Source organism: Penicillium concentricum (genome assembly GCF_028827145.1).
Source record: "Penicillium concentricum strain IBT 3081 chromosome Unknown utg000002l_segment0_segment0, whole genome shotgun sequence".
Lineage (NCBI taxonomy): Eukaryota > Fungi > Ascomycota > Eurotiomycetes > Eurotiales > Aspergillaceae > Penicillium > Penicillium concentricum.
The window spans coordinates 7472387-7496567 of record NW_026622755.1 but is presented as its reverse complement, the minus strand read 5'-3'; the positions used below and the strand labels follow the sequence as shown (position 1 = coordinate 7496567).

Genomic DNA, 24181 nt, shown 5'->3' with positions numbered 1-24181 from the left:
CTTACCCAGAGCACTGCCGTTTTAAGCGACAATATCGCGAGCAGTGCTGATGGCGTTGATTGCATTTCATCTTGGCTGAACGATAACACCTCACAAGCATTTGTCCTCGGTCATCCTCATTGTCGTCCGAGAGAAACGGACTAGGAGTAGACCAAATCCTCACCGAATTTCAGGCAGCGGTGATTGACACTTGCACTGTGGCGAAGATATGCGATAAATAAAAATGGTGCAATTGGCACAAATTTACCCCAGGGTTATCACCTATACTTGATACGTGGACTCTGGGGTTCGTATTCTTCCCGAAGTAACCCCAGATGGAATAGTTGGACCCACCATCTCCAGGTCCGTCAGGCTTTATTAGATTAATTTCCCGAGGGCCAACCAGAAGCCCGGCAGATATCATCGTCACCGGCTGGGGCTATTGCGCCTTCTGACGCCTTATCTTCACACAGAGATAGGATAACTTCATCATCTAGACTTGATTAGAACAGCATTTGGATGCCAGCCAATATCAAATAGGGGTCCGTGATGAATATATAGACTTTGCTTGATACATATGTATCTCCCTTGACGCCCTATACAATACATCAAATCTTCATAACTATTCTACTCCTTTCACACAATTTCTATTTCAATTGGAAAACATCATGGAAGAGCATAGGCCAGACCCGGAGATGGGAGAGGAAAAGGACGAGCTTAAAGCCCAGGCGACTGAGGTTTTTGATTCCCACAACGAGAAAGCGTTGATGCGAAAAATCGACTGGCAGTATGAGATATTGTTCATTACTATCAGGGTAAAATTCAACTGACATGTATTCTTTTAGCATCCTTCCCATCATGTTCACTGCCTATATGCTCCAATTTCTCGACAAGACTGCGCTAGGTTATACTGCAATCTTTGGAATTCAGCAATCATTGGTATCTATATTTCATCATACCAAAGAATAACTACTGACCGTGAGAAAACAGAAACTAGTTGGTGACGAGTATTCATGGGCCTCTAGTGCATTCTACTTCGGTTTCTTGGTGGCATCATACCCGGTATCTTTATGCTTCGTCAAATTCCCAATCGCAAAATTCCTCTCTATTTCCTTGTATGTGGAGCAACTTCTATTCCCCAGACCTCATATTCCAAGCTCATAATGAAACCTCTAGCATTATATGGGCTGTGATCCTGGCGTGCCACGGTGCCACGTCTAACTTTGAGGGTCTCATATCCCTTCGTGTCTTACTCGGGTGTTTTGAAAGCACAATTGGCCCTGGTCTGTCCCTTCTCACTGGTCTTTGGTATAAACGGTCTGAGCATGCCTCCCGACATGGAATCTGGTTTGCAGGAAACAGCGTTTCGTCTATTTTTGGCGGACTGTTAACGTATGGTATCGGCCATATCAGCAACTCGGTTGAACCATGGAGGGTATGTTGCCCATAATTCAATCATTCCCTATGTATAAATCCCACCTCTGCCGAAGCTAATAATATACAGTGGATATTTATCATCTTCGGCATCTTGACCTTTGCATATGGAATTATCTTCTATTTTTACCTACCAGACAGCCCCCGGAACGCCCGTTTCCTTTCTAAAGAGGAAGGAGAGTTCATCCACCAACGTGCTCAGCAGGAATCACACACTGCAGTTTCGCACAAATGGTCAAAGAGCCAGTGTCTCGAAGCACTTATGGACCCGAAAACTTGGCTTATTTTCATGTACTCCATGGCGTCCAGCATCCCCAATGGAGGCCTCACAAGCGTAAGCACAACCAGACTGTATCTCATCAAGCCTTACTAATTCTTTATATCCTTCTGCAGTTTGGAAGTATTGTTATTGCAGGATTTGGATACTCGACTTTCAACACCCTCCTTGTTGGGTTACCCACCTCGGTGTTTACCCTCATCTGGGTGGTTCTGGCCACGGTCATTGTTACGAGATTCCGCAAATCACGCTGCCTCACCGCTGCTGGGTTACAGCTGATCAGTCTAGCCGGCTCTATTATGGTCTCTCAAATTGATCCCACAAAGAAAGTGTCTCGATTGGCTGGAATGTGGCTTTTCCCTGCGTATTCTGCAGGAGTTCCTATTGTCTTGAGTATCATTGCCTCGAACGTGGCTGGATACACCAAGAGGACGACGGTTACTGCAATGATGTTTATTGGAAACTGTGCTGGTAACATCACTGGTCCTTTCCTCTTCTTTGCTGATGAAATGCCTGACTATGGGGTGCGTGCTTCTACTTAATTCATGTCTGATGAAGATAAACTGACGACGAGCAGAGTGCCTGGATCGGAATTATGATTTCGCTGGCTATTGCCTTTGTCTCTATTCTTGCTCTACGTCAACTATTCCAGTTCCAAAACCAGCAACGCGACCGCCGGCAGAATGTCAAAATAGACCCTGAATCTCGCCAGGACTTTGAAACTGATGAGATTGTTGCACTCGATCGTGCACTCGACCAGGATGAGACTGATTGGGAGAACCAGAGCTTCCGCTATTATTTGTAGTGACCTTGCTTGTATCTTTTAACTTGAATATATCCTGAGATGCCGATGTCATTCAGGTCTGTACCTGATTCTTGTTCTATAATTCCTCGACCACTAGTATTCCCTGCCAAGATGTACCAAAATTGACGCTAGCCATATATGGTTAGCCCTTAATATTAGCCCGCACCAACCTTGGTAGCCTTCAAAGTATATCCCCACACACGTGATAATATGGTGACCAAGATTTTAGTAAAAAGGTTGGTTCCAACCAAGGTTTGAAGGGAGCTTAAACCGGTGTCCAAGGTCCGGGTTACATAGTAGCCATTTTCGGCAGCGGATTCACAGTCAATTAGAGCGTTGTGGTGTAGCAGAAAAAGCCTGAAATGCATCATAAAATTATGCTAAAATAATGGTCTATAGGAGGAGTTGAATATACAGTCAAACAGATCTAAAAGGCGAATCTATGGTTTTTTTTACAGAAGTGTCTTCCTTCCGAGGGTCATTACTCTCCAATCACGCAGTATTGTCGCAAGACCAACTTTTGGAACTGGAGTCTTCGTGAATTGCGACTCCTGACACCCATAATCCCAATCCGCACTGGAAAGAATTAGCCACCATAAAAAAAAATCAAGCAGGGTACCTACAATAGCAAAGGCAATAGCCAAGACCAAAGCATTGGTGATCGTCAAAACAGTCTTTTTCCAGTTCTGGAAGTAACGGCCCTTGTTCATATAGAACCAAAAGATTGCAGGGAGTCCGACTAATCACGAGTTAGCATTTGTTTAGATCTTGAGGGATCCAATAATGGGAAGGGGGTCAATCTTACAGCTGAACCAACTTCCAAAGACCGCACTCTGTCATTTCTGCATCAGCTAACGTTCCCAGTCAAATGCAATTTGATGAAAGACTTACAATCAGACTCAGCAGATCATTGAATACGGGAATGGACTCCGCCACGATCCAGGCAACGACCCAGACTGCGAGACAGATAGCGACCCAGGACCCAACTGACAGGAAGCTTCGGCTGTGCATCTTGTCGGATCCACGGAACATACGCACGTAGATGTATTTACACGCGACGTGACCCAAAACAACTCCGGAAAGAATGGTCTATATTTGATTAGTAAAGTGGACACAAAAGACAAGCGAAAGGATAAACTCACCGTTGGGATTGAAAGACCCCAGGCAATCTTGCTCATCAACGGGTTCAGGGAGAGAATGGCAGGCGATTGGACGTCCGGTCCCACGTAGTGATAGATGAGCAGTGCACTAACAAGGTACAAGACCGTGTCGACGATTTGAAGCATGGCGAGTGACTTGTTGAATGTGCGTGGGTCTTCTGTCTCAGAAATGAAACCAAAGTACGCAACGTGGGCAACTATAAGGTCGGTTTTTGGGTTAGCTCGGTGTACTTCGTCAGGTGCTGATGACCAGCATCATTTGGTGTTCCACTTACGGTAAGCGAAAATGATATTTGTCACCGCCAAAAAGCCCTCGCGGAAGCTGACATCCGTGGTGACCTCGTTTTTTATATGTCCTTTAGTCTCGACTCCCACGGTGATCATGGTCAACACCGTCGCAATAAAGACACTCAAGAATGCTTTATACTAGTTAGTTGAATTGTCCTCAAAGTTGAGCAGTGTCATGACTGCAATATACGAGGACTGTACTCACAAATGACGGACATCCAGTAGACCTTGTCCATAGTACGAGGCAAGGCGCCCAAAAAGCAGATGATCAGTCCGACGACACCAAACACCAACGTGCAGGTACCGTGATCGGTCAGTACATTCATCAGGATGTTGAACATCAAGATGTTGCTGGCCATGAGGAAGATCAACAGCAACAGCTGGCCAATTCCTAGCAACTCACGCCCGAAAGGACCCATCAAGATCTCGCCAGCATCTCCCATGCTGTGAACCTCTGGGTGACGAAGTTTGAATTGGCCAATGACATAGCCGGTATACCATGAAAGAGCAGAGACAAACAGAATCATGATAGCAGCGCTGTTCAACAATGTTAGCTGTGGGGCCTCAAAGGCGTCGACAGAAAATACATACGGGACCATTCCAAGGGTAGCCACTGCGGATGGCAAAGACAGAATTCCGACAGAGACATTCTCTGCGATCATGACTGGAATTAATGTTAGGAGCCGAAGCTTTCCATATGCATGATATCTCCGAGTTAGCTACTCACGCATGCCACAGTGCCTGTTCAAGGATGATTAGCCATGTCCATGATCGAATCCATAGTTTAAGTCATAAAATAATCACTTACCACCATTTCATAGTCCGATACTTGATCTCCGCTGTCTCCTCATTTCCAAAGGGCTCCAATTGCTTCGCGTCCAATTTTTTCTCCAAGTCCTTTTCGAGGGGTCCATCGACCTTGCCGTCCGCGGCATGCTTTTCGTCAAACATAGTGACTATTCACGGGACTTGTCAAGCCTTTAGACCCTAAATTGACAAAAAGCTTGATACTCTTAATATGTTTCAAAGACTAAAATCAATCGGGTAACCCCGGCCAAGCCCAAAAAAAAATCTCTGAAAGCGGTCCGGGGAACTCAGGTGGAGCCGAGAGTTTCCCGAAAAATGATCGGCCCGACACAATTTTATTACCAAACGCGGCCATGTTTACGGCTTCACATATAACGGAGTCTGAAGCGATGACCTTGAGGACAAATAACCTACTTATGTGCCTACTTGGCTATAAAGTGTATACCACCTCAAGAATGAAGCCAAATAAGGGCGGTAAACGGCCTATGTGTATGTTTAAAAGTCGCCTGGTGTTTTTGGAGAGGGGCTTTCATATGTAGCACAAAGTATCAATAGAGATGTACAGATCAGAGCGAGATCTTCTCCATATGAATCAAAGTAATGAGATTGAAAAGCAATCTTGGACGAGTTGATGAGTTGGTTTAAATTAATATCTTTCTATACATCTTAAGCTCTGAAGGACCCGAGGGCGTCCGGGCGGGCGGGAGTGTTGATTACTAAGGCGGGACAAAAGCGGGCCCTGGCGGAGTTTCCCGCCTTGTATCAACATCAGCATCAACACGGTCCATCTAGGTAGCTTTGATCCTTGAGATCCATATAACTTTACACCATGGAAAGTAGCCGCAAACGTGCTTCTTTAGCATGCAACTATTGTCGGAGGCGGTAGGTCTCCCTTACTCCCATCATCGCGTGTCCCCATGCTGATGGACAAACAGGAAACGCCGCTGCAATGGTGCGATACCCTCCTGCGCCCTCTGTGAGGATTCAGGTATTGATTGTGTTTATAATGAAGCTGATTCTTCGAGGTGAGGGACTCACCTTATTCAATGTTTTAGCAACATTGCTAAACTCCGACAGGCCTCGAGGAGAGACTTCCTCCTCGGAGTTCTTCCGCCGTCTTGATGCAATTGAGAACTTTCTATGGAGTCAACCGAGGCTCCCTCAAACACCCCAGACTAGCGAAACAAGAAATGGTGACTTTGCATTCCAATCGTCATCTGAGCATGAAAGAGCGGACTTTTCTCATCCATCCACCATGTTGATTTCGTCACCGTCGAGACCCAACCCAGCGGATATCTCCCAGCTTATCAGTGCAAATTCGTCTTCTTTCATACCACCTGAACATGACATCCCGCCCATGAGTATTCCAATCGGCCACACAACAACAACGGAATATATGCTGCATATCAACAAAGTAAAGACGCTCTTCGGGGAGTTTCCCCCAGACCTGTTCATACGCGCGGAATCGAAAAGACATATGCCGCACCAGTTATCTTTTGTTCCAGGTACAATCACAGCGAGTCAGCTGCCAATCCTCGATGAAGCAAGCACCTATCCGCTGGTGGAGGCATATTTCAAACACGTCCACGTTGAGATGCCAATCCTTGACAGAGACCAATTTTTGGGGCTTTATGATCACCATATTAGAGCCGGTCTGAGTATCGACGGTGACTCTACGCTATGTCTTGCAGTTCTTGCATTGGGATCTGCTGCACTCGAGCAAGTTGACCCGACAAAGTCCAGCTCTCCATACTGGGTGCCCGGGGCAGATTTCATTTCACCCGCGTTGCAAATATTGATGAACGAATATCTACTGTCATTTTGCCCCACGATCACTCTTCCCCAAAGTTTGATACTCATTTCGAAATATTTTGGGTTTCTTTTACGTCCCCTGCAATCATGGAAACTGATCCATATGGCTTCAACCAGTATCCAGTATTTGAATAGCCGGTTAGTTAATGCTCCCTGTCCATTATTTTTGTTTCAGCTATATTGATCAATACGCTGCTTGAGATAGAAGCCAAGCTTCGCCAGATAATCATGAGCTTAAGTCTAGCATCATCCTACTATCATGGGCAGCGTTCGACACTGAATGGTTGGTTTCTTGGTTCCATCTGGATAAGCCATGTTTATTATGCTAATATTGATGACAGTGATCTGATAGCCGAACACCATTTACCACGGAGTGGTATCGAACATGTGATTGATTTGACACCTTTTCCAGCCTTTGCAAACAATGACGCCCAAGAGACACACGTCTTCCTTGCCGAACTGTCCGTCCGTCGACTACTCAATAGAGTACATCACACCATGTACGGAAGTGATTGGACAAGGCGCAGCCTTGGTCTACAGCCAGCTTCAAGCGACAGCCCGTCGTATGACTTCCAGTCACTCTCTACAATCCTGAATGTCTCCCAAGAGCTTGACCGACAGCTCCACAATTGGTTTGACTTGTTACCACGTACAATTAAACCAGATATTAACGATTCATCTCGATGTACTGGCCTTCAACTCAACATGCTCCACCGCTTTCACTCCGCCAAGGATATCATAACCAGACCATTTCTTCTTTGTGCAATTGACTCGTTACCTGAAAATGATGTTCCACCTATGGTGCTCAAACAGTGCGAATCCAGTATAGCCAATTGTCGGGCGTATCTGGATGCCTCAGCGCGGAGACTGATGGGCCCGTCATTTTGTGCGGAGATCATTATCCATACGTATGTCCTCACGATACTTCATCCTCGAACTTGTCTCACATTTCATTCTTATAGGATGTTCTCTTCTATTCTTCTCCTGACCCTAGCCTCTGTTTGTCCGGCTTTGGCGCACTTGGTACCAGACATTGATACTCTGCAGAAGAGCACGATAGACAGCATCGAGCGATTTGCCGTGGATGGCTCTTCAATGCAGGAGATTCATGGGATCATTGTACTATTGCATAGTAAAACACGAGTTCTCAGGCGGGCGATGTAGCCATCTTCATTTTGCACTTCCTATTCTGAGTCAGGATAAGCAGCCAGCCTCGCTTCACGAAATCTGTACAACACCTCAGTGGTATTGGGAAGATCCATCATTCTTTTGCTCGAATATAGTTGCCTGTGAATTGGCAACGCAGTCCAGCTAGACTGTGTTGAAGGGCGGCCCCGCGGCGGATGATCCCGCCTGATGATCCGCACGGCCGTTGAAGTCATAGGGCCTGTAAGAGTCAACATCATATTTTCCTACAAATCAACAAGTCTAACCGGGAAAATACTGAAACAGATACACGGCTTCTTAATCTCTATGATATTCCAAACGAGAACTAAACATCAATTCTGATATACTGACCTGCCTGTATAGATGGCACGGGCCCAGCGGATGAATATTGATCCAGCCCCACGTTGCTCCACGAAGGGATGTCGTCCCAAGGCTACCGCGAAGAGCTGGCATTGCTCTTCGGACCAAGCATGAATCAAATTCCGCTGGTCCAGGGTGTACCTAGATCCCAGTGTGACCACTTCTGGGTATGAACATGGACCCCTTGCTTCGGCTCGCACCCGGCTGACCAATCTAGGACTCACATAATGCGTGGTTATCACCTTGTGCATTGCCCTACCTGGCATGCATCCCAGCAATTGTTGTATTGATTATTGCATTGAGCCATATACTTAAATACTCATGCCAGCGATGGCGCCCCAAGTGGACTGTTCCTTTTGTTTCCGAGAAACAAGATACACAAGAGCTCCCGCTAGATCAGCCCAAGCAATCATTGCGATGGACTGCCTCTCTTCTTATATTTTCGGCTACTGGGCTTCTAGCTGAGACAGTTCAATTTGTTCCTCCGAAGGTTGACGCTTCGGCTTTTGTGCTTGTTCTCTCATGGGTCGGTTATCTTCGTCTCTGGGAGTATCGGCTACTGACACCTTTTAGGCCACAGCATCTATTCTGGTCGCAGTCAAGCGGCCCAGATCATGTTCCATCTCGATGCTCGCGTATTATGCCTTAGCATTTGCAATTGAACTTTCTTTGGCGACTCACCCAGATGTATCCCCGAAATTCAAAGTTGTTGCCCGCTACATTGCCACAGCGGCAGCAGCAGCAGCCTGTGCAACAATCCTCCTAATGCCATTCCGCGAACCTTCGTTGTCATCAATAGATATCAGCGCTGTTGGTCAACAGCCATCCAATGACTTCCGCACACCAGAAGATAATCTGAAGCTTTGGCAGTTCCTCACAGTATCGTGGATGGCACCGCTTATCTCAACTGGGCTCAAAAGACAACTGCATGAACAAGATGTTTGGTTGCTTGGATTTGACTTTCAACACAGCCGCCTACATGAAAAGTTTCGTCGACTTCGTGGTTCTGTTCTCAGTCGACTCTTGAGGGCCAATGGAATTGATGTCTTTATCATCTCTACCATCTCGCTTGTCCAGATGATATGCGGTATGGGAGATCAGACTTCCTTTTTAGTTTTATGTTGCTAATAATACTCACAGACTTCTCTACTCCCATTTTGTTGCAGCAACTATTGCAGGCCATGAAAGACCCATCTCGACCCAAACGCGTACCTTTGACCTATGCTTTCATGTCCTTCGCTCTTCGACTCGTCGCTGCACAGTCTCAAGTGTTACTTTTGTGGTATGGAAGACGATCCTATGAACGGTCGAGGGGTGAAATGATCATGATGGTCTATGAAAAGGCCCTTTCACGAAAGAACATCTCTGGACTGATGATCGAGGGCAAATCAGGACCACCCGACGAGGAAACAAATGGCATCAATGATGAGGCCGCAGTTCACGAGACCCATCAACCCCAAACCAAACCCGTGGAAGGTTTCTGGCAACGTATCATTTTTCGCAACCAAAAGGCCCCACAGAAACAGGCCAAAGAAGCTGCATCACTTGGCAAAATCTTTAATCTCTTGCGCGGAGATGTTTATGAGGTTGCACAGAGGTTCTGGGAGATCGACTCGTTGATTGACAAGCCCCTAGGACTCGTGATCGCTACCTTCCTTGTCTGGACACTCTTCGGTCCTTCTTGCTTCCTGGGAATATTAGCCGTTCTTGTTGCACAGATTGTAAATGCGCTGGTAACCAGAGCTCTCCTCCGCTGGGAACGAGTCAGACGGGTGGCAACGGATACTCGGCTCCAAATAACCTCACAGTTCGTGGAAGCAATCCGTCACCTACGATGGTACGGGTGGCAGAATCATTGGCTCCAGCAGGTAATGGAGGCCCGACAGCATGAGTTGAATATTCGGATTGTGACTAGTCTGTGGAGTATCTTGATTCGCTTCATCAACGCTTTCGCTAGCGGCGTTTTTCCAGTAGTTGCGTTGTACGCATATACCTTTTTGGCCGGGCATGAGCTGCGGATTGATATTATCTTTCCCGCATTGCAGCTATTTTCCATGCTAGAGACCCGTCTTCGGGATATTCCTGGTCTTATCACATCACTTATCAATGCCTTCATTGCCCTCGGGCGTATCGAAGACTTCATGTCCGAACCAGACAAGGAGAATCTGCCCTCTGAACCCATGGCAAATGATACTCCACTCTCGATGCACTCTTGTTCATTTGCATGGCCAGGAAAGCTCTCACCAGTCCTGGTTGATATCGATGTCACCATCCCGAAAGGACTGACTGTTGTCACTGGCAAGGTCGGTGCTGGTAAAACCGCGTTTCTGCAAGCTCTTTTAGGAGAACTCGATAGACTTGGCGGCTCAATCCATATTCCAAATGAAATGGTGGGATACTGTGCTCAAACACCATGGTTGCAAAGCATGAATATCCGTGATAACATTCTATTCTCCGCTCCCTACCACGACCAGCGCTACAAGCGGACATTGGAAGCCTGCGCCTTGCTTCCAGATCTTGCTCAATTTAAACATGGCGATTTATCGTTCGTGGGTGAAAATGGCATTGGTTTATCAGGTGGACAAAAAGCGCGAGTAGCTCTGGCAAGAGCTGTCTACAGCGCATCGCGGGTTCTCCTTTTAGATGACCCTTTGTCTGCGCTGGACCACAATACCGCGGAACTGATAGTCCGCAAATGCTTCTCGGGGCCGCTGATGAAAGACCGAACTATCGTTCTAGTGACGCATCGAACTATGTTGGTTCGTCAAATTGCCGATCAAATTATCAATATTTGTGACAAACAGGCCTCTGTTTACGACAAGGATACCATCAAACTTGACGTGGTCGAGTCTTCCCTGCCGTTTATCGACCACGAAAGCGAAACAGAAGAGGAAACTACACTCGAGGAGGAGACAGCTGCCGTGCCTGATAAATTCATCGAGGACGAGCATCGAGCTGACGGTGGTGTCAAGGCTCGAGTCTACTGGAATTATATCAAGGCTGGAAAGTACCGATGGTGGCTTACACTCGTCCTAGTCCTAGCAATTTATCGACTAATGGCTGTCGGGCAATCATGGTTCCTCAAAGGGTGGGGAGAAGCCTATGAGCAGACAACTGTTCTTCGAGGGGATCTCTCGGACTTGAACAATGGGTCATCGCAAGGCTCCTGGTCAGTCTCGAACTTAAACATAGACACATACTTTATGCCTCAAAACCCTATGAACCAACTGCCGTCTCCGCGTGAGGATGTGCGACCCTGGCTATGGACATTTTTCGCCATCATCTCTTTCCAAGCGGCCACACTTCTTGTCGCTCAACTTCTAATGCTAGTCATCGTCTATTACGCTGGGCAGTCCTTGTTCCGACGGGTCTTGGTCCGAGTTAGCCATGCGACCTTCCGATACTTGGGTAAGTCCTAACTCTACTATAGCTTGACTCAACTGGACAAAGCTAATTAATCATTCTAAAGATACAATCCCTCTCGGGCGCTTGATGAACCGTCTCACGTCTGATATTGGAGTCGTGGATGGCAACATTAGTGAGCAATTCCAGGTGATTGCGTTCCAGGCTATCACTTGGATCTCTTCTGTGCTGGTAATCGCCACCGCTACCCCGGTGTTCTTGTTGTTCTCCCTAGCTCTCACAGTCGCATTTGTCCTGGTATTTCTGCGTTTCCTTCCCACATCTCAGAGCCTACGACGACTCGAGATGGTGTCCCTAAGTCCTTTGTTGTCCAACTTCGGCGAGCTATTGCACGGTCTGACCACTGTTCGGGCTTTCCATGCAGAGTCGCAGTTCCAGAACCGGGTCATATCTGTGGTTGACAAGTTCCAGGGAATGGACCACTTCTACTGGTCGCTCCAGAGCTGGCTCATGTACCGCTTTGAGAGCCTGTCCGCTTTCTCGACATTTTGTCTAACAGCTCTGGCTTTGTATACCAATACCACACCAGGACTGATAGCATTTGTGCTCATTGCTGCTAATAACTTTGTCGATTCCACACATGCATTGTGCAAACAGTATGGCCAACTTCAAATGGACTTTGTGTCAGTGGAGCGAGTCGACGAGTTACTCCACATCGAAGAAGAAACCCCTGGGACCATCGCTCCCCCAGCCGCATGGCCAAGTTACGGCAGTGACGTTGTCTTCGAAGACGCAACTCTCCGCTACGCACCACATCTCGATCCCTCGCTTATAAACGTCTCTCTTCGCATTCCTGGGGGCTCTACTACAGCGGTTATCGGCCGTACTGGCAGCGGCAAGTCCACACTGGCAATGTCGCTTCTGAGCGTCATCAGACCTGAATCCGGTCGCATCCTCATCGACGGCATCAATATCGCCGATGTCAACACACAAGCATTGCGCACTCGAGTTACCTTCGTAGCGCAAGATCCTGTCCTCTTTCCTGGAAGCATCCGGCTCAATCTAGACCCGACGGAGGATTATTCCGATGAGCTATGCACTGAAATCCTGGAGCGTCTGTGTAGTCGGCACGGGTGGCATCTTGGGACCCATATTGAGGCTGGAGGAAGAAATCTTAGCCAGGGTCAACGGCAACTTATCGCTTTGACACGGGCTGTCCTTCGTCGAAGCGCAATTGTCATTCTCGATGAGGCGACTGCTTCTGTTGATCATGAGACTTCTCTTGAGATTCAGCAGATTATCCGGGAGGAGTTGCAGCAGTCTACTGTCATTACGATTGCGCATCGCATCGAAGCTGTCAAGGATGCGGATTACTTTGTAGTCTTGGATCAGGGGCGGGTTTCGAGACAGGGACATGTGCGGGACTTGTAGAGTTGGCATTTATCGATCCGAACCAGCGATCGCGGTCATCGGTACATATTAAAAATATTCGCATATTCGAAGTCGAACAACCAGAATATCCCGAGTAAAAAGCCGAAAATAAGCGCTCTAGTAGATGAGCGACTTCGTGTATAATTTCTCAAAGGGGTATATAATCTTTACAGCTTGGCACCGCCCTGGGCCTTCTTCAGGATAGGCTCCATCTTGGTCGCCTTCATGATGTTACCCTTAATCTTCAACTTGCCGCCCATGAACAAACGCTGAGCGTTAGCCTTGCCGGAAACGAGCTGGCTGAAATCAGCATCGGAGAGAGTGAGGGTCACTATTGACGAGAGAAATTAGCATATGTGAGAAAGAAAACACGGCGCATCAACACGCGCAGATCAGGAATGTAGACTCACCATCAGCCTTCTCGCCAGCAGGGGCAAGACCCTGGCCAACCTCTCCCTTGTTCTTGAGGTCAAGGTACCAGGCAGCCTCCTCGCCACTGGAGTTCTTCAAGTTGAAGACGAAAATGGCCTTGGCCTTGCTGAGGGCATCCTTGCGGTCGGCTTCGTTGGCCTGGAGCGTCTGGTTGATGACGTCGAAGGCAGCGGACGAGGGGTGGGAATCTATTTTCATTAGCTGGTGTTCTCACTTCTCATGATAAAAACAGGGGGTATACCTTTCTTGAGAGACATGGTGAATATGGTAGTACAAGGTGATGTGCTAAGTCAAGGCGGATGACCGAATATAAATGACCTTTGAAGGAGCATGTGAACTGACTTCACGTGCCGAGGCCCCCAACCCACATTTTCTCCACACCGAGGGAAGCTCTGTGTCTGTGATTCTTCTGTCGTGCTCTTGGCATGATCTTTTCGCTCTTTTTCTTCTTGATTCTCTGGAATGCAGCCCGGATTTGACTAAGATCTGCAATTTCTCTTACGGAGTACAGTTCACAGTCTGAGTCGGCTCTCCCAGTCTTCCCCGTGTTGACGGTTCCCCCCACGAATTTTCCCCCCGACTCCACATAAACTGCGCTTATGTTGCATTGGGACCTGAAGTTGCACAAATGCGGTATTCACCGCGACACTATTAAAATGATTAGCCTATGCCAATCCTTCCTCGGAGGTTGCGAACCCCTTATCGACGTCACCGCCAACTAAACACCGAAGACCGCAGCAGTCGCTTCATATGATCCGGGCTCCCCAACAGCAGCTCGCGTGTTCAGGACCGTGCTTTAGCCAAGCTTCTCAACGTCCTCGGGCCCTTTTGCTGCTGTAAAACACAAATCGCCTTCTGTAATTGTTTCTGGCTGACTCCCGCTGGACTCAATACTATCGGCACATCCACGGTGTCGGTGGCACGCTGACCTTGCTTCCATCCCTCGCTGCCGCCGAGTCGTGTCAACGGCGCGAGCGCGTCGTCCCAATTGCCGCTACGGAGCACCACATGTTCGAAATTGAACTCGCGCAGAGTACTCCGGTGCTCCTGGATAAAAGATGCCACTTGCGACGCGTCCATTGTTGCATTGACCAGCTCCATCTGCTGAAGATATTGGAATTTCAATGGCCGCAAGGGTAACGCGCATCGCAGGGGACGGGCTTGGGCTGGCTTCCCTTTGGCTGCGCTGTTGAGGCTTGGCTCTGTTGCAAGCGATAGGGGTGAGCGGCCCCTCTCGCCTTCCCAATAAAAAACCAGTCTTTGCAGAGATGGGAAGCTTCCTATGTATGCATGGAGGGTCTTGGGGTGGTCTGTCGGTTGACCTGGCCCATAGGCGAAACATGTCATGTGGACTGAGCTTGCGGATCTGGGGCCAGCGCTTGTAAGATGCAGGCGAAGCACCGAATCCTAGAGCTGGACGCAGGTAAAGGACCGCTCCTGGGTGGACTGATAACAATGACATAGTGTGGAGATCTTTCAATGGTGCTTGTTCGATTGCCATTCACAGTGAGATCAATGTATAACCTACTACACTTCGACGGTAGCGATAGCTTGGTACTTGACCCTCGCAGGAGGTTCGCAGATGTTGCAAGCCGCTCATCATCGTCAATGCTTGGACAAATGATGGGATGTTGGTAGATGCATGGAACAGAGGCGGATACTTCTTGACTAACAGCTCTGTCATTTGTCGGCTACCATACCTAGGGCTACTGCTACCAAGCTGGCACCGTTGTGGCTTGTAAATGAAGATCTGTTCTGTTCCCATGATTGGATCCAGGATTGGAGGTAACAATGTCTCCTTGTCATGTGAGATCTTAAACGTCATGGCCCGGACGTGTCCCCCAATGCGCTTTAGAGCTGCCATCCGCGATGGCCTGTTGAAGGTGCTGCTGCGAAAGCGGACTTCAATGTCCGCAAAGAAGATTGGTGCGAGATAGACGTCGAACTTGCGACACACTAGACGGCATGCAGTGAGGTCCTTGTTTGCTAGATAGCTCGTGAGAACTTGTTGGACGCGCTTGGTCTTCCATGGTCGAACCAGTCCCTGTTCTGACGCCATGATTCATCGTTGGTTCCTGTAGAAACACTGAGACAGCGAGTACTATGTATATGGTTGGTAGTAGAAGTAGATAGCTGCGTATTTCTCAATTGCTCCAAATCAACATATACAAACAGAATCTCCTGTCTCCAGACCTTACAATTGAAACATAGCGTTTATTCCCCCCGATTTACGTTTCAGCTACGTGTCAAAAGACATTTTCCCAGCTTAGCTTGCACACCCACCTCGGCCTAGATATTGGAACCAGTTGTAGCTTGAGCTGCACGTCAAATGTTGTACTCCTACTTGTCTTATAACATGTGATTTGACAATTCCTCCTTCGGCCCAGGCACTATATGAGTCATAGCAACCTCTCTCAGTCATAATCGAAATGCTGGAACTACTCCGAGATGGCTGAAACTAGAACTATGTAGATGGTGCCTTGGGTGTCCAGTGCCAAATTTGGATAGTAGGGCAAGTGCCGTCTAGCCCTGTATTTAGCTTGTTTGGCGCGTGACGCGCATGATCGCGCATAATCACGTGCGATAAGAGCGCGTTCATATCAGTGAAAGATTGTGCTACCATGCAGGGAAATGAGTAGAATTACCTACTTACTTCTAGGTATTTATGTCTATGTTACTAAAGAATATCTTCTGTAAGACATCACTGCCTGTGTACGACACATAACAATGAATAAAATCATTGTGTCTGAAAGAGGCTTAAGTTAAAGGCCCCCTCGTGGAACCTTGGCAGGTACTCACAAGTACCGGGGAGGATAGCGACTATGTTGGACTTTGGTCCTATTGGTCTTCAACATTCACCGCTCATACCTCCGCCTTCTTTGAAGTCAATTCTAACACTATATACATATAGAGTACTCGAGTTGTTATAGTATCAACCTGATAAGCCGTTTTTCTAGATTGATAGTGAGTTAGTCATTTATATGTGCTTTTTGAGCTCTCTTTTTCAAGCTCTTTTTAAATGTCTTTTTAGACGTCTGTTCACTATCTTCTAAGATGTCTCTTTATAGATAGCCAATTTTCTGCCGGCAATAAAAGTCAATATGACCCAAGTCCCCGGTGGTCGCTATGCACTACGATAGATGATGACATCTTGGGCGAGAACTTCAACTTCCCCCGCAAGGTGAATATCTCGACCCCGGGGCCAGCTGAACGGTCGCAAATAGCATCAACTCTCGTGCCTGCGCCATCGGATCTTTTGCACTATAAAAAGGAAGACTCTCTCGTTTCTGCAATCGCCATCTCTTCGCTCCTGAGGCCCCTAAATCTGCTCCGTCATCCACGGATTCTCCCCAGTGAGTTGTCGATAGTACTCGATGTAAGTCTACATCCTCTGCAAATACCCGGATTAGGCAGCAGAGAGACACAGTATGATGAATTGCGTCTATACCTCCTTTCTCTTCCGCACTGTCTCATCTGCCACTACCCGGCTTCTGCCTGGCTGTTTGCTGATCAGAACCCAAGTTTCGCTGACAGACTCTCTCAGAATACTTCGCTCTTCATCCTAGGCGCCCACTTGATGTGGTAGCTCTCTTGATATCGGACTTTACCTTTTGTCCTAGCCGTCATACCCATCGTCATACCCACCCCGCCACGCTGTCAACGATCGAGATACTTTGGTCTTGGAAGGTTTCATGGTCAGCGCCAGGTGCTCTTGAGCCATGGCTTCTTCGGCCGATCAGTCCCAAGAGGACAAAATCAAAGATCTTTTAGAAGATCTCGATACCTACAGATACATCTACGATGATCTCCTCGCGACACGGGGTGCCTGTGCAGAAGCAGATGAGCTTCGCGATACCATCAGAAAAATGGAAGTCCAGGTTGCCGCGCTCCTAGGTGATCCTGTTCCTGCCCCTCAAGCCGCCCTGACACCAACACTTCAAGCGCCGTCGCCCACTCCACTAGTCCGGACACCTGTGGCTGCGCCTCCACGCATGGGGTCGAGTACTTTCACTGGGATCCCCGGAGATTCATTTGCGTCCCCTCACTGGCCTTCTGCTGCGCCCTCTCCTTTCGCGTCCGGGTCCCGCCATTCGACCGTGCTGCCGAATTCACCGATAACGCAACCTTCTCCAGAAAATTCTCGTAAACGCCAGCGTCCACTATCTCACATCTCGCCCACGATACAGGGATCATCAAAAAGGCTTGCTTCCTCGCAGCCTGCATCTCGCAGATCTCAACTCGATGCGATAGATGCTGAACAAGCAGCCCGCCTTGCCGAGAATAAGCGTTTGTACAAGCAATGGATTGATGCGGCAGGTGACGATGCAGATCAGATAAAGGAACTCCGAGAAGAGTGCGATGAGCAGGCGAAGTTGATTGAAACAGAGTTTCAAATGGAACGAGACGCGGAATTGGCTCGCGCGCTCCAAGCCGATGAGGATCACAGCCAACTCCCCATGGAGGGCTTTAATGAGCAGGATTCTTGGAATCTTCCAGATCGCACTCAACCGGTAAAACTTGAACCTATTTCATCAAAAGCCATTCGTGCCCCTCAAGCATATCCCCCGATAGCCCCATTCAATAAACTCACTCCATTCAATTCCGACGATGAGCTCCAAGAAATCACAGCTGATTCATTCAATTCTCGATTCGGCAAGCAGCCTGCCCGCCAATCCGGTTCCTTCAACTATCCTCACCTGCCATCTCTCCCTTCAACATATTCCAAATCACCATACTCCTCACAGGCTCCCCATCCTTCGCAGATGCCATATCCCTCCCAGTTGACATACCCCTCTCAAATGGCCTATCCATCTCAGTTGACATACCCCTCCCAAATGTCATACCCTTCTCAAATGTCATATCCTTCCCAAATGGCATATCCCTCCCAATTGGCGAATTCCTCACAAGCTTATCCCTCATCACCAGCTTCCTCCCGAGTTCTTCCATGGAAGCGCGAGGCTCCATACTCTCCACTGCCGGGTGCCTTTGATAAATTTGACAAGTTTGACAAGGCGTTTGACCTGGTTCGCAATCAAAACGAAATATTCGATGATGATGCCGACATAGTGTATGTTCCGCGTCTTTCTTTTAACTCAGCTAGGTCTGTCGCTAACTCATTGGAAATAGGGCCTACAACGAAAAAGAGTTCCCTGAAGATATCAAAAACTTGCTTAGCGGTATCAAAGACATTCGGGAGGCAACTAGAGCGGACAATGAGGAGACACCAAGTGCACTTCGAGTCACATTGATGAAGCACCAGAAGATTGGCCTGAAATGGATGAAAGCCAAAGAAGAGAGCAATCACAAAGGAGGAATTCTTGCAGATGACATGGGCCTTGGTAAGACTATTCAAGCGATTGCACTAATGGTTGCTCGTCCATTCGAAGATGAAGACCGACGCCCGACTTTGATTGTCGCGCCCAAGGCACTTATGGATCAATGGAGACTCGAAATCCAGCGCCATGTCAAGCCAGGGAGACACCAATTATCGGTCTTGATCTACCATCAACGGCGCAGGCCCTGGAAGGAGCTCAAAAAGTACGATGTCATCATCACGACGTTCGGTACCATTACTGCGCATTACAAAACATTGCTCCAGGCGGAAAAACTGGCAGAGGAAGGGAGGGATCCTTCGATAATTCAAGACTTGAAAAATATGTCTGGTCCTCTCAATCCTGCCGCCAAGTGGCACCGAGTCATTATCGATGAAGCACAGAACATCAAGAATCCAAGCGCAAAATCCTCAACAGCATGTTGTCGACTCAATGCTACCTACCGCTGGTGTCTGACTGGTACGCCCATGATGAATCGTCTCGAAGATTTCCAGTCCCTATTAGGATTCCTCCGGATTCGGCCTTATAGTAACCCAGCAAAGTTCAAGGCGGTTAGTACTATATAGCTCACTATTGATGGTTTTATGGGTGACTAAACTTTATCCTTTTTGCAGGACTTCGTGAAACGCATCAAATCTGGCTGGGGAGGGGAGGATGTTATGAAGCAACTACGCGTCCTAGTCAAGTCTGTCTGTCTCCGACGTACAAAATCCTCCAAGATTGATGGCGAGCCCATCTTACAACTCCCACCAAAGGTCACCGAAAAGGTCCATGTTGTGTTTGATGAGAGGGAAAGCCAGGTTTATGAGGAGCTCAATACGACCACTCAAATGCAAATCACCCGATACCTCGATTCCGGCACGCTGGGAAGAAACTACAGCCATGTTCTAGTTCTCCTTCTCCGCCTTCGGCAGGCTTGTTGCCATCCACTCCTCATGCAGGAGTTCCGCAATGAACCTGCCCCGTCTATCCCAGGGGTAGATAAGATCGCTAACGCCAAGCTTCTCAGCGCTGCTGTGGTGCAGCGTATCTTATCAAATGACGGAGAAGAGGATGGCACCTGTCCCGTCTGCATGGACAGTGTCAAAAATGCTACTATTTACATTCCATGTGGACACCATGTGTGCTCGGAATGCTGGATCCGCATTTCCGACTCTGCTACTACAAACGGAGCCATCAACCTCGAAGACGATGGTCCAGCTGTGATCAAGTGTCAGAATTGCCGAGGTCCTGTGGACCCTGCGAAGCTCACCGACACCAATGCGTTCAAGCAGGTTCACGATCCAAGCTCAATGCCTGAATCTGCCGCCGGAGCCGCCGACACCAACGGGGTCAATGACGACGAAGACTCAGAAGCAACAGCGAGCAGTGATGAGACTGACTCCGATAGCTCTACTGAAGGGGGCGAGGGGGCATCAAAGAAGAAGTCCAAATCCAAGTCTCTGGCCGAGCTGCGAAAGGCCGCCTTGAGAAACAAGGCCGAGAAGAAGAAATACCTTCGTCGCCTCGAAAAGGGCTGGTTCCCCAGCACAAAAATCACCAAGACTCTAGAGATCCTCCAGGCCAATGAAGACCGCGGCTTGGAAGAGAAAACTATCATTTTCAGCCAGTTCACCTCTCTCTTGGATCTTCTCGAAGTCCCCCTCGCCCGCCGCAGCTGGAACCACACACGCTTCGACGGCAGCATGAACTTGAAGGAACGCAACGCCGCCGTGACGGCTTTCACCAACGATCCCGCCTGCAAGATCATGCTCGTCTCCCTCAAGGCTGGTAACTCCGGCCTGAACCTCGTCGCCGCCTCGCATGTCATCATGTTCGATCCTTTCTGGAACCCATACATTGAAGACCAGGCTGTTGATCGTGCCCATCGCATTGGGCAGGTTCGAGAGGTTTTTGTTCACCGTCTGCTTATTGAGAATACCGTCGAGGACCGCATTGTTACTCTTCAGGACCAGAAGCGAGAACTGATTAGTGGTGCTCTCGATGAGGGTGGTACTATGAATGTCTCCCGACTGGATGCGAGGGAACTTGCTTATCTCTTTGTAAGCTTTTACTTCTATTCCTTTCACATTTTCTACTTCCTAGGATCTTTGCTAACCAGTTATCTATTACACAGGGTGTGAGGGACTTGTAATCATTCTTGATTGCAGTCCTGCTGGATGATCTCGATCTCAAAGACTGGGGATGTCTGATGATATGATTCCTATTTCATTTACTGCCTGCCATATCCAAATTATAGGTGCTTGGCGCAAGGATTTGTTCTTCCTTTGCTTTTTTTTCCTTTTTCCGGAGGCTAATGATTGCTATACCCTGGCGTTGTCCTCTTTGTCTTGTGGAAAGATCGTTGTGCTCTTCAATAATGTCTGAAGGCCACCCTTGAAGAGACTTTTTTTTAGGGAATTTCCTCTTTAATATTTGTGATTCAAGTAGTTTCTAATATTCAACTTGAGATTTGCAGAAATCTAAATGTATCTGTTTTGAATAGATATTCATGAAAAAAAAGGAAGGCTTAAATCTTGTTGAAAGAGGACATGCTTTTTTGGATGCTGTGCTCGTTTCGGGAAAAAAGGACAATTGGGATGTAAGTGTCTAAGCTACTAAGGTTGGGGGAAATCAAAAAGGAAAAAATGCATGTGTCTTCAAACCACGACTATCCCCCATCCGCTTTCATTGTATCGTGATTTCGGAGAACTTTGCTTTTGCAAAACCCAAACTAAAAAAAGAGCAATCCCCGGGGGTCGTATACTTCCTGTCTCCCGTCGGTCGTGAGATGGGACTCGGGGGAACGTGGGGGAGAACAGGGGATAGCGACTCCCAACTTTCATTTCGGAAACTTCGTGGACCCGTCGTTGAGCGCACTGATTTACAGGTCGGCATCGTCCTCGTCGGGGAGGGGCTGGTTGGCGGCCTCCTCCATCTCCTTGCGGTAAGCCTCGAGCTGCTTCTCGTCGACGGTGACCTCGGGGGGAGCAAGGGCAATTCCGGCGACAAAGTCCTAAAAGATGATTAGTATCGGTTCGTGATCGAATGAGGGTAAAAAAATGACGTACGAGCTGGGGGTTGCCAACAAGCTTGCGAGCGAGCCAAAGGAAGGGCTTCTCGAAGTTGTAGTTGGACTTGGCGGAGATATCGTAGTACTGAAGGTTCTTCTTGCGGTGGAAGGTGATAGTCTTGGCCTTGACCTTGCGCTCCTTCACGTCGACCTTGTTACCGGTGAGGACGATGGGGATGTTCTCGCAGACACGGACGAGATCACCTAGAGTTTGGTTAGTCAAAAATGATCGGGATGAGGATCGGTGGACGATGAGAGAAGGAATCACTCACGGTGCCAGTTGGGAACGTTCTTGTAGGTGATGCGGGAAGTGACATCGAACATGATGATACCACACTGGCCGTTGATGTAGTAACCATCACGGAGACCACCGAACTTCTCCTGACCAGCGGTATCCCAGACATCGAACTGGATAGCACCGTAGTTCTGTTCAAGTCGGGTTAGTTGAAACGATCACAGGATGGCACGGTTCGAAGCGGGGTTCTTCGGCGGGGTATATGCATACGGTGTTGAAGTTGAGAGGGTGGACCTCGACACCAAGGGTGGCGATGTACTTCTTCTCGAATTCACCAGTCAAGTGACGCTTGACGAAGGTAGTCTGTTGAGGTTCACTGTGTTAGTAATGAAGTCGCGGTGAGGCGGGGCCGTTGGGCAGATATTTAGTATTGTTGACAGGCGCGGGGGCAGATGGTCACAAAGGAGCAGCTCAGTATATCCATGAGGATGATGAGAAGACCATCGCTGAGCAGATGGCTGACTCTCTGAGCCCATGCCCATCAACAATCAGATATCGATGTTCGAATGCGCTTACCTTTCCAGTACCACCGTCACCGACCAGGACGAGCTTGAATGTGGGGGTCTCGGCGGCCATGATGAAAATCAGTTAAATAGAAACTTGAAGAAAAGAAAGTTTCAGATTTCGCGCCGTAGAAATGGGGGCGGGTTGTTGATAAAACGGAGGGGTGAAAGAAGGGGAATGAATTAATAGCGTTGGATGGAATTTTTGCCCCGTTGCTGGGGGTCACGTGCATGTATGCCTGAGGCGTTCTGACGTAGTCAACCTCTGTGGATGGCGCAAACTTATTAAAGGTCGCTACTTTGAATACCAATTTTTATTCCAGATCAAAGGACATGTTCGTGATGAGCTCTATTTATAGTTTTTCTAATATTGTGTTATTGGAATAAATTCTGGTGGCCAAGCTATCTTCAACGCCGTTGTGATGCATACGGTTGATTTCCGGGTCTCTCTTTACAGGAATCCAGGTATTTTGTGGAAAAACAGGCAGAAAAAACGTCTCACGTTAGTCATAAGCAGTACATGTCGCCAATGTACACGGTGGTAGCAAAATCGAGCTACCTTGTTGGGCTGAGTGGAAGTGACCCCTCATAAGGGAACCAAGTGACATCCCAGAAGGCCACGGCCACCCCAATTCTGTCGAGGGGTGAGCTGGAGGTCCAACTCCGTTGTGTTGTCACTATTTGTTTCATCCTTCCGAGAGACTTTGACCGATACTGCCCGCTATAGAGAAAGAGAGTCAGACATGTAGATATTTTAGAGGGGCGGAGAACTGAACGTACCCCTTCGTTTTCCTGAACGACTTGGGCGACCTTTGAAAGGCGCTCGTGGTTCAGCCAATTGATAGTCCCGAAACTTCGAACCGCATCGCCAGCTTTCAGTCCCGCCTGGTCTGCTGGACTTCCCGAAACCACACTATTGACCTTGGCAAACGGTGTCCCCAACGCGGTGTTATTTGTGGACGATTGCATAGCCGGTGGGACGCTAGTACCATTCGTAGTTGGGCCAGCGCCTTGCGCATTTTGTAGGTTGGCGAAATGTGCGTGGACGCCTTTTTCGAGAAGCTTCATCACCTCCTTGTGGTCGTTTCGTAGGTGGATAATGCGCACACGGGTTGTGCGAACTACAATCTCCCATCAGCGATATGTCCTAATCGACTGGGGTATGGCAGGGGCGTACCTTGCGCGATGTCGATATCATCACGGGGGAAACCGTCGAAGGTGGTGAGAGACGAGGTCATGCGTACTCCATGCTGAAATGAAAATTATTGTTAGAAACTGCGATAGGAAGTTCTGGATCTGAAATCTCACCGACTGGAGGACGCTACTGAGAGCTGACAGTTCCGCCTCGATGCGTTCTTTCTCCTGCATCAGATCTGGCATCGACAATTTGGACAGATCACGGGGAGTGACCCCGGATGTCGGTCCAGAAGCAACAGTTGGAGCGTGAATATTATCCATGATTGAGAAAAGAAAGAAAGTGAGAGAAGGTCAGGTGAGGTGGGTCTAGGGACCTGTCCTGGAGCTCCCACTATTTTATATAAGCGGCGATGCTTGGCGTTCGAACTATACGACTTTGACATCAACATAGAAGCTTCCCAGTTCCAACATATGCTAAATGCATAAGAGAAAAAGGCTCAACCACTCTGAAAATAAGTGATAAAATGTGCTATTTCAATTCCAGCT

The 24181-nt window shown here is 48.2% G+C and overlaps 9 protein-coding genes across 9 annotated transcripts; 4 read left to right on the top strand and 5 right to left on the bottom strand.

Moving 5' to 3' along the window:
* Positions 1–647: 647 nt before the first annotated feature.
* On the top strand, positions 648–2495 carry N7517_006563 (uncharacterized protein; the record flags this gene model as incomplete). The annotated part of the gene is made up of 7 exons (XM_056724293.1): positions 648–766; positions 825–918; positions 970–1094; positions 1156–1414; positions 1484–1747; positions 1807–2214; positions 2268–2495. 7 exons carry the CDS (start codon positions 648–650, stop codon positions 2493–2495), a joined length of 1497 nt encoding a protein of 498 aa, XP_056580543.1.
* Positions 2496–2987: 492 nt separating this feature from the next.
* Positions 2988–4894, bottom strand: N7517_006562 (uncharacterized protein; the record flags this gene model as incomplete). Its single annotated transcript, XM_056724292.1, has 10 exons — positions 2988–3071; positions 3119–3234; positions 3301–3328; positions 3387–3584; positions 3638–3852; positions 3931–4074; positions 4149–4480; positions 4535–4607; positions 4671–4684; positions 4752–4894. The coding sequence occupies 10 exons, from the start codon at positions 4892–4894 to the stop codon at positions 2988–2990; spliced, it is 1347 nt and encodes a 448-aa protein (XP_056580542.1).
* Positions 4895–5579: 685 nt separating this feature from the next.
* Positions 5580–7726, top strand: N7517_006561 (transcriptional regulator family TF; the record flags this gene model as incomplete). Its single annotated transcript, XM_056724291.1, has 6 exons — positions 5580–5632; positions 5686–5775; positions 5828–6700; positions 6768–6845; positions 6904–7470; positions 7525–7726. 6 exons carry the CDS (start codon positions 5580–5582, stop codon positions 7724–7726), a joined length of 1863 nt encoding a protein of 620 aa, XP_056580541.1.
* A 422-nt stretch (positions 7727–8148) lies between these two features.
* N7517_006560 (uncharacterized protein) lies at positions 8149–12883 on the top strand (the record flags this gene model as incomplete). The annotated part of the gene is made up of 5 exons (XM_056724290.1): positions 8149–8256; positions 8307–8615; positions 8663–9176; positions 9230–11497; positions 11559–12883. 5 exons carry the CDS (start codon positions 8149–8151, stop codon positions 12881–12883), a joined length of 4524 nt encoding a protein of 1507 aa, XP_056580540.1.
* A 167-nt stretch (positions 12884–13050) lies between these two features.
* N7517_006559 (SCP2 sterol-binding domain-containing protein) lies at positions 13051–13572 on the bottom strand (the record flags this gene model as incomplete). Its single annotated transcript, XM_056724289.1, has 3 exons — positions 13051–13214; positions 13294–13503; positions 13557–13572. 3 exons carry the CDS (start codon positions 13570–13572, stop codon positions 13051–13053), a joined length of 390 nt encoding a protein of 129 aa, XP_056580539.1.
* Positions 13573–14098: 526 nt separating this feature from the next.
* N7517_006558 (uncharacterized protein) lies at positions 14099–15374 on the bottom strand (the record flags this gene model as incomplete). The annotated part of the gene is made up of 2 exons (XM_056724288.1): positions 14099–14722; positions 14844–15374. The coding sequence occupies 2 exons, from the start codon at positions 15372–15374 to the stop codon at positions 14099–14101; spliced, it is 1155 nt and encodes a 384-aa protein (XP_056580538.1).
* Positions 15375–17034: 1660 nt separating this feature from the next.
* N7517_006557 (DEAD/DEAH box helicase) lies at positions 17035–20782 on the top strand (the record flags this gene model as incomplete). Its single annotated transcript, XM_056724287.1, has 4 exons — positions 17035–18383; positions 18443–19199; positions 19263–20690; positions 20765–20782. The coding sequence occupies 4 exons, from the start codon at positions 17035–17037 to the stop codon at positions 20780–20782; spliced, it is 3552 nt and encodes a 1183-aa protein (XP_056580537.1).
* A 611-nt stretch (positions 20783–21393) lies between these two features.
* N7517_006556 (Ran family GTP-binding nuclear protein) lies at positions 21394–22571 on the bottom strand (the record flags this gene model as incomplete). The annotated part of the gene is made up of 5 exons (XM_056724286.1): positions 21394–21643; positions 21699–21904; positions 21973–22126; positions 22206–22298; positions 22512–22571. 5 exons carry the CDS (start codon positions 22569–22571, stop codon positions 21512–21514), a joined length of 645 nt encoding a protein of 214 aa, XP_056580536.1. The 3' UTR covers positions 21394–21511.
* Positions 22572–23084: 513 nt separating this feature from the next.
* Positions 23085–23956, bottom strand: N7517_006555 (putative 26S proteasome non-ATPase regulatory subunit Nas2; the record flags this gene model as incomplete). Its single annotated transcript, XM_056724285.1, has 4 exons — positions 23085–23219; positions 23279–23619; positions 23676–23748; positions 23807–23956. The coding sequence occupies 4 exons, from the start codon at positions 23954–23956 to the stop codon at positions 23085–23087; spliced, it is 699 nt and encodes a 232-aa protein (XP_056580535.1).
* Positions 23957–24181: the final 225 nt, after the last annotated feature.